The sequence below is a fragment of the Diorhabda sublineata genome, chromosome 8 (assembly GCF_026230105.1).
Source record: "Diorhabda sublineata isolate icDioSubl1.1 chromosome 8, icDioSubl1.1, whole genome shotgun sequence".
Taxonomy (NCBI): Eukaryota; Metazoa; Arthropoda; class Insecta; order Coleoptera; family Chrysomelidae; genus Diorhabda; species Diorhabda sublineata.
Window position 1 is genome coordinate 15,047,660 of NC_079481.1, and position 9,930 is coordinate 15,057,589.

The 9,930-nt window shown below is 35.0% G+C and overlaps 1 protein-coding gene across 1 annotated transcript; it reads left to right on the forward strand.

Annotated features, from left to right (window-relative positions):
• Positions 1-7,357: 7,357 nt before the first annotated feature.
• LOC130448254 (biogenesis of lysosome-related organelles complex 1 subunit 6-like) lies at positions 7,358-7,762 on the forward strand. Its single transcript, XM_056785536.1, has one exon. The coding sequence runs from the start codon at positions 7,358-7,360 to the stop codon at positions 7,760-7,762; it is 405 nt and encodes a 134-aa protein (XP_056641514.1).
• Positions 7,763-9,930: the final 2,168 nt, after the last annotated feature.

Consider the following 9,930-nt stretch of genomic DNA (forward strand, 5'->3'; position numbering starts at 1 on the left):
AAAGCATCATATTTTCATAACCAGAAGAATTGAAAGAATAATAAGAATTATAGTGAACAAAAACATTATATGAAATTAGCGAAAACTATGTACAATTGGATTTTTTTTAATTTTCGTTATTATGCGTTGTTGAAATGTGTCAATATTCAAATAACACTTCGAATAACTATTTTGAAACGAGTTTTAAGGTAATTTTTATATATTAGAATATGAAAAAAATTCCTTACTTTTTACATTTGCTCAATCATATGTCTAATATTATTTCAACATTTAACTAATTCAATATCTGCCTCAAACATTTAGATACATATAGAGTCGTTATTACCTTACTGGCCAAATACTGCTTCACAGATAGCCCGTTATGGGCAGGCGCGTTGTCTTGGTGCAAAATCGGGCCGAACGAACTCTGGTTGGAAGTCTGATCGTCTGGAACCCATTCAGTCATCACGATACCGTTAATGTCGAAAAAAACGATCAACATTGTCTTAAATTTTGATTTTCTCTCTCGGTCCACCACTAAAAAACGGGCGCACCAGATAGAAAATTGTCCTCATAGGCCTCTTGCAACAATTTAGAGCACTCAGTCGGAGCTTTTTTTTCAATTTAACGGCAAGAGAAAAAAATACGTTCGTTTCAAACAGCTACTGCACAAATACTATTATAGTGACGGAAACGTGTTTTGGGACTTGAATAGACAAGATATCTAGACGTACTACTCAATTTCTAGGGCGCCATCTAGGCGCCCAGTTTCGTTATTTAATAACCAGACCTCGTAGGTCGGTGGGTTGGATTAGGCATGTTACGTTGGCAGAAAGAAACAAAGTTTTATTTCACCTTTTTCAAGTTCATCTTCGGATGGGTGAGATTACGCGAGTTTCTTTTCTCTTAGATGTTTTATAACGGCAGGGACGAACTGGTCATAAAACCATTCCTTAAAGACTCTGGAATCCATCCAAGATAATATACAGGCAGTGATGTCATTTCAATGTTTTTGAACACCCTTGGTTTTCTTGCCTTTCCGAGCACAAACAATGGCATTTGTATACTACATAGAGCAATTGTTATTTCATCTTTGGCAATTTTTGTACCAGCTACAGACTCATTTTTTGTAGCAAGAGCTCTTGTGGGGAACATTTTGTAGTTTAAGCCAGACTCGTCAATGTTATACACTTGATCCGGGGAAAGTTTCAGCTTTTTAACCAAGTTTAGAAATTTTGGAACAAAATCATTAGCAGTTATTTCGTCAGTCGGAAATAATTATATTTCGAATACCGTGTCGTTTTTTCTACCGATATAGCCAGTTTTCACTCACTGTAAACTTTTCATTTTCATTGTCTCTAACTTTTTATACAAAACCAGTGTCTTTTCTTTTATAATGGGTCCAGGCAGTGGAGTTCCTTTTCTTCTTTCCCACTCAAACCACACCCACAAGGCGTTGTCTATAATTTCAATTTTAGGCGCATTTCTCATCATCGATCGTCACTGTATGACTTTCAAGAGTTTTCCGATTTTTTTCCAGTCTTTAACAGTTGTTATCCTAATTCTTAACCCACTTCCAACCTTTTAAAGAGACGCCTTCATACAACCTTTCAGGCACATTCATTTTCTCCGCTAAAGATAACGTCACATGCTTACGTTTCGTTGATGCAATAGAAGAACACTGTCACAATTGCGTGCACAATAACAATCATATCGACTTCGAAATGAGTTATTTTATGTTGAAACCGTACGGACTACCTCACCTATCAACAATCAGCTACTACTGGGAGTTAGACCATGGCAATGCAGACTTGACTGTAGCTGCGGCCGTATGATCAGACTAAGCGGGGAGTCAGACCATCCGAGGTCGGATTAAGAGGTTCTACTGAATAATTATTATCATAAAAATTACATGTATTGATATAACTATTCAAACAAAGGAATATATTGATAAAAATAACTTTAGAACTCTCTTAAAATGACATATCTATTGCTGGAAGTTAGTCATGCTTTATACAATACCCAGTATTCGATTTCCTTAGATTAAAACGGAAGGCTTGTAGTTGTATACTTAAGAATAGTAACATTACTGTATGATGAATGTAATTATTGTATGTTATCTTGTAACAAGATGTTAATTTTTAACGGGAACTGAACTACATAATTTTATTGATGTCATGATTTTTTATAATCACATAAAAGGATGTTTTGATAATGCTACGACATCAACACTTTCAAAAATGCATATAAAATTATCAGAAAGTTACATTTGATATTTTAAAAATAATTCGTTATTCTTAATTATTTTCTAACAAAATTTGAAAAAATTCCACGTATTCCAAACTATTATTGCGATAAATTTTTTATTTTTATTTAATATCATGAAATTCATTCTTGCCTCCAGTTGCTTTAGCTCAGTAATTAAAACTAGGTTTCTGAATGTCCTTTGATCCGTTTTATCTCATATAAGAGGCCTGGCTATTAAATAACGAGACTTGTTACGAAAAAGGGCTTTATTATAAAAGTTATTCTACATTCTACATTCTCAAATGCTCCCCTTCAGCAAACTTCCCTCCCCTCGCCACACACCTTTCCATACGTTTTTTCCATTGATCGAAGTAGTGTTGGAAGTCTTCTTTAGTGAGGGTCTTTATGAGCTCTGCCGTTTTTTTGTTTTACCGCTTCGGGTCCCTTTCAAAGCAGATCTTTTTCTGACCTTTCAAGGAAATCTAATCAGACCCGTTGATGCAAGAGCTTTTGATCAGGAATCAGATTTTTGGCACCAACTTCGCACAGACTTTTGTCATGTGTCAAATATTTCTAACAGTTTCTTTATCGGTGTTTACAGCCTCGGCAATAATCCGGATGCTCATTCGACCATCTGCACGCACAATTTGATTGATTGTTTCTGTTTCATCTTTAGTGCTCTCTCGGTCCTCACTAAAGGCCTCTTGCAACAATTTATAGCACTCAGTTGGAGTTTTTTTCGATTTAACGAGAAATTTGAGATTGATACGTTGCTCCTGTTTTTCGGCACTAGAAAAAAACACGTTCATTTCAAACCGCTACTGCGCAAATACTATAATAGTGACGGAAACGTGTTTTGGCACGTGCATAGACAAGATATCTAGATACCCAACGCACTACTCATTTTTTACCCCACCCGTTTAAGGCGCCATCTAGGTGCGCAGTCTCTTAATACCTAGATCTCATATCTACCAGCCTCCCTCACTTAGGGGCAGTGAAGCTCAGGACTTCTTAAGGAACAAGCTGTAGTTGCAATTTCCACTCCCTGGCGATTCGTAATCCATTGTATAGTAGTGGGCGGCCATTAAGCACGTAGTCCTCATAGCCTCGTCGTTCCACACTTGATATTACCAAAGATATCTTTTGAAAAGCCGATCAAGCGCTTTGGCTTGAACCTTTCGACGACTTAGGATATAATTCCTAATCAGTTGAAGAGGAAGAAACTGCAGTGGCTTTGTTTCGCTACCGGATGGATACCGCACGCTAGCTCCATCTATGAAATCCATCAGCTGTTCTTTAGGGAAACCGGTATCAGGTTGTTCCGCTCGATTCACGGCTGCAGATTCGATCGTCCCAAAGGACTCTGCTGCGAGTGCAATTTTATGGCTTTTGGATCGAACTCGCTGTTCGATGGGCGCAAATCCAGGTAAAGCCTGGATCTCAGGGTTGGAAGCCCTGGATGAAGAAGGATTGGAGGTTGAGGCAATCCTAAGATCCAAGACCATTAAGTCCGAAGCCGTCTGGGCATCATTGGTCTTCCTTCTTTTTTTTATCTCCGCATCATTGATGTTGCAGCTTTTGAGCCGGACATTGTCAGAAGAACTGCTCAGAGCTTCGACATTGGTAAACATCAATGATTTTTGGGGTAGTGAGTTCCGTGGTCTTTGTTTGCTCAGAGTCCTCGGGGGAAGATGAGGATTTGTAAAAAAAACAAGTCTCGCTACTCAATCAGCGCTATTTTGCAATCGCACTAAACAATCTCATTCACTGTAATATGTATAGCTTGTGAGTTTTAATGCGATGTAAATCTATTTCATTTAAACAATTGTGGTCACTATAAGATATTGTTAGATTATCTAATCACGAAATAACTCAAGACAGAAGGTCCCTTAAGTAGGGACTGAATAAAACAACCGACTTGGTATTACATGGATCTCACAACTTTTTATCGCAAAAGAACTGAGTTGCGAGGCGTAGTTTCTTTTTGTAGATTTACCTCCTTTCTTCCTTTCTAGTACCCTCTACTTCTTAAATACAAACAACTAATTTTTTTAAAGCCAACTCTATGTCTTATGAGCTTTTCTCATTTTTTCTTGAGTTCCAGCTACAGTTTTTCTCAAAGTCCACTCCCTATCTCTATGGGCTTTTATCGGAGGTTTTAATGTTACAATTTTTGACAAGTCTGGACGGTAAATGCTTCTTAGTCTATTGTATTTACAAATTGAATACAACGTAAGCTTGCCTGGATGTGAATGCTGCAGAACCGATATCCACCAGCACATTATTGAGACTTAGGCCCTGACTTTTGTGTATTGTTATAGTATATGCTATACATATAGGAAACTGTTCGCGATAAACCTAAATTTTTCTAATTTTTGGACTTATGACACTATTTTAGCAAAGGTGCGATATGGGATTATACAAAGTTATTTATGCAGTTGGTGTATCCAGAAAACTGAACTGAAATTGCAAATTACTCAAGTTTTCCTCTGATTTATACACTAACACTAATTGTACTCAAAAATTTGATGCTTCTATGTTTACTAAAAGGGCCTTACAGTTTTAATGATCGGTAAGTCAGTGAGTGACAAAATTAAGAACTTTGACTAGTTATAATTCTTAAACCACTGGTTCAAATTGAAGGAAATTTGAAATATTCCGTGTATTTACAATGTTTGATTGGTTTCTAGGAATACAGGCTTCTAATTTAATCCACAACGAAGTTATAGAGGGTCAAAAATAGTCAGGAGACTGACTAAGCTATGGTCCCGCAATGTCTTCATTTGATTTAAGAAAAAATTTCCTATTCAATAATTTTGAGTGTGATTTTGTTTGATTCCATCAATTCTCAGCTCCTCTTTTTTTATATCAGATATGTTCCATGGAAGAAATGGATGTTTCATGGAAGAAACATATCGGATTCATTTTAGATTCGAAATTTCTCCAAATATTGGTTGTATTTGGAATACATTGGAGCTCTTCTACCCGAAGAATGTTATAGTAGAGGAAACTATAAAGTATTTTTGATCTCGTGGTGGTAGTACTATCAAAAGACCTTTATTGTACGTTAACGTTTCAGCATTTAATTATACACCTAAGGTTAAAACATCAATAGGTATTTACACATTCCATCCGGTGAGGTGGAACTTAATATTAAATTATGTATTTATTTTTAAATTTTATTTTTTGTATATATATATAATTCGAAATCTTCTCAATACATTGATTAATAAATTTACGTGTGGATTTATTTCTTATTCCCTTTTGACCGCAGAAATTTTACATAAGAAAAAGATTTTTTAATTTGTAGTTTTCATCCGATCAAACTGATATGTTATAAAGAAGGGCAAGAAAAAGTAATTACCAATAATTCCAAATGTGTCTTTTCAATCTAAATGGGTCAACCTGTATGAATAAGATACTAAGAGACTGAAATGTGAAAAAGGGCTCATCCCCATTCCATTCATAGTTGCCGTTTGCCGTTGATGACTTTCAAAATTTAAGAATTTTATTACCATTATTCATGTGGAGTATGACAATGTCTATGTAGAAAATACTATTGAATGTGCATACCATTTCTGGTGTAATAATATTAGTCTGTTTACTTTCTACGTCACGTAACGTCACACTCAGTCGTGTGACAACAAATGAGTTTTGGCGCGTCATTTAGGTATTTAAATTTATTTATTTTTTTATGAACTAATATACCGTTTAAAAAAATTGAAGAATTATGTGTGATTAAGAACTATATACCAAACGTAGTTAGGGTAACAAAAATATGCAAGGACCCTATTGAGAGGTTTTTAGGAGAGGAAGGAAGAAATTTGACATCGAATTCGTAATCAGCGACCCCCCAAAACCCCCCGAGTGTATTCCGTAGTTAGTTTTATGTTTGGTCTTTACATAGTTAATTTGATTCAACTCTAGTTTCAATACTTATTTTATGTATGTTAGTCTTAATAATAAAAATACAAAAATAAGGAATAACATCATCAACAAATAGAACAGTGCAAGATACTTAGATTGATAAATCTAATTTTTTAGTTATTGTCAGCTTTTTGATATTTCACCCCACTTTGCGGTGCGATATGAAAGAATCGCCAAAGATTTACGCCTGAACCACTTTTCACTCTTTTGTACAATGCAAGTCATTAAAATTTTCAATAATGAACTATTTTTGAACCCTGCATACTCCAATTCATCGATAATTACTATATTCAAGTAGTGAAATTAAGTCCATAAAGCTGGTAACGCTCCACGATAATGTCAAATCGACATTATTAAAATACTTATCATGTTTTTTTTTGCAAGTACTTGTTACCATCCATTAGGAATAATATCAGTGCCGGTATTTTCGCAAAATTCCTAGAGCCTTTAAGTCAGTTTATTGCACTGCCAGTGTCGAATAAATGCAACTACATTCTTTTGGTTGCCCTTGTTGTTACATTTAGAGGTAGTTAGGTTAGGTGAGGTTAGAAAAATAATAAAATTTTGCACTTACATGACCAGAACTTCATAAGCAGTTCGGTTCGACAACTTTTTCTAAATGTTTACAATATACTTAATATATCGCTTAAGAAAAATCATGTCTGCTAAGCATGCGCGTAACTCCCGAAATTTTGCGAAAGTACCCAGACGTTTAATATGAAGGGTAGGCTTCACAATCACAGCCATACAAACACGTAGATTGTTCGGGGTTATACAATGCCGTATTTACTTTTAAGTCGACTAGGCCGCAAGCAGAAGGGGGCCGCAGCGTTTTAGAAAAAAATTGATACAATGAAATAATCACCGCAAATCGAATAAATTAGTTTTGTATATAAACAATACAATATAATGATTTAGTTATTCTTTATTTTGAAATAACATCAATTTTTCTAAAAACAATTCGTTATAATCAATAATGTTTATTTAATTTTATTATATTAATGACTTCTCTACTTATTTTTAATTTAGCATGTTACCAGTACACCTCATAGATATGAAAAATTTCTTCGGCACACCCTTGTGCATATTGAATGTGGCGCCTTATCTTATTCGGTACAGTCTTCGTTATTTTGAGGTTATTGTTGTGACAGTTGTCGAATGTTTTTATTATGGTTTTCAATTCATTCCAGATCATAACATTGAGATGAATCCTTATAATGATGCAATCAATGATCTATCGAAAGGTTTTGTTTCTATTTATAAGCCATCTCTAACTAATATACAGAGGCAGCTAAATGAACTCACAAGTAAACAAAACATGTTAATCATTCAAATGCATGATGAAAATATTGACTTAGCGGATGTTCAACATTCTCCAGAAATTCAAGAATTGTTTAAAAAGATGAATTTATATCAAAATAAGTTGTTAACAATTAGAAAAGCCATGAAGCAGTTACATGAAAGGAGCACCAAGTTGACAAATAGAGCTTTAAGACTACAACAAATTAGAGAAAAAGAAAAATTTGCCAAGCTACAGTCTGAGTTAGACCTCAAGCGTGAAGAAGAACTGATTGGATCGAAACCAGATAAATCTGAAAGTGTGAATTAATGTTGAGAAAACAAACAAGTGTGTGTATATTGTTTATAATATTCGTGAATTGTTATAAAATAATTGATAATATTTGTGTAGTTTCTTCTATATATATATATATATATATATATATATATATATATATATATATATATATATATATATATATATATACAGTTCTCACACTGCCTAAATATAAAAACATTATCTTTATAAAAAACAATTCTCTACAGCATTTACTGATAATTTGATCAGCAGAAAGTTACTGTAGTTTCAACTTGTCATTTCTTTGTGCATTTTTTTGTTTTCTTATATCGCTGTTTTGTAGCAATACATATTATGTTTCTCTCATTTTTTGTATAATAGCTTTGTTGTCAAAAGATCTTCCTTCTACTTATGTGTTGTTGAGTGATTGAAAATATCTATACTTAAATTAGTTTATTCAGATGTATGGGTTTTCACCCGTTTCAAGTCCTTTCAATATCATTCTCCCATTATTTCCTGTTTCTCATGCATATTACATAATCCCTTTTCAGCAAGAGAAACATCATGTTTTCAAAAAGTTATGTGTTAATACTTTAAAGCCATATTGCACATTTTTAACATTTTAAGGTTTTGGAAAAAAATTCTTGTAAATTTAGAATAGATCAAGGAATTTTTGTTATACTGAAAATAGCCCTTGTCTTGATTTAGCATACATTGTCTACTTTCTTTCTGGCAGTGAAACTCCTGATGGTGTTTTCCTCCTTCTTTTCCTTTAAAAAATTTAATAATTAAATCAAGTTTTATCAATAGGATTTCAATGGAATTTAATGAAATTTTTGAGACGTGTCTTGGTAGCTGATTCCAAAGGTTTGCAATATTCTAAAAGAAGGTGTCTCCATAAATTGATGTTCTGGGCGTCTGCAGGCGAACTCTGTGTTTATGAGCCACATCTGCCAGTCGAGTATAGGTAGTGGTAGTATAGGTAACACAGATTCATGTCGGCGACCTTTTTTCTAGGCTCTAAACTGTCCAAACTTCTAGTCAACCCTGGATCGCGTAAAAATCGATTTGCTTCCTTCTGTGTTAAATTGAGCATCCTCGGGGTATGCTTGGGTGCCGAGCTCTAAATGTGCAGGCAATACTCCAAAGATGGATAAATCTGGGCCTTGGAGTTGTTGTGAGTATATTGCTTTTTGGTCTTAGAAAGGGCGCCAAGTTTATGTGTAGCTGCTTTAGCTAATTCGGCCACGTGACTATGTCAGGACATATTGCTCCCAACCTAAACACCCCACAAGCGAATTTGCGGTGATGGTGATATTTTAAGTCAAGACAGGGCCAAATCCGGAGCTGAAGTGCAAGCTTTCTTTGAAAAAACAGCAGTTTGGGTCTTGTCTGCTTATCAGATTGCTTCTACCTCACTCCAGACTGTTTGTGATCGGTATTGATAGTGATGATTCTGCTGCTGCCTACGGATTTTGATGTTGACTGAGGTTATAGAGTGGATGATTTGAATAACGATAACATTGTGTTATTTTGTCGATTAGATCGTTTATGTACAGAAGAGAGTCGATGACAAGATGAATCCTCGGGAAACAAACGTTAAACTCAAACTTTTCTTAGATGTGATCATCGATAACAAGCTACTAAGCCAGTCGATAAGTGATCACGACACACCGATCTGCTGGTTAACGACTTTTTTTATGACCTTAACAAAGGCTGGGTTTAAAGTTTTTTTTGGTATGGCTTGAACCCAAGCAATCTGCAGACAAGGTGCCTCTTTTATATAGTAGAGGAAAGAGTTTGCATAGCGAACTTATTAGTTATGCTGCGCAATTCTTCATTAAGATTAGTGGTATTCCATCTGAGCGAGTCGATATTCAAGCCTTTGAGTAGTTTTGCCAAATCCCGGCAATTAAATTTATTTCTGGCATAGATTTAACAACTCCAGGCAGGCTGGGTGGTAGTTTTTCCCGCGAATAAGGAGTTTGAAGCAAATATATGCCCCGATATGTCCGCTGTCTCTTTTACAGTGACTGAGATTGACCCATCTTCTTCAGTCAACGGTGGAATTTTTAACTTACAAAAGCCTTGAATGACAAAATTCAGTTTGGTCATAAAGATTCAAAAATACTTTTTTAATTACCATCAGGGCTTATTTGTGTACTCCTTAATTGCTGTTCAGTTGACATTCGTTGTTAGCA

Bases quoted from the DNA above. Each gene is read 5' to 3' on its own strand.
- LOC130448254 (XM_056785536.1), top strand. From the start codon at position 7,358: ATGAATCCTTATAATGATGCAATCAATGATCTATCGAAAGGTTTTGTT.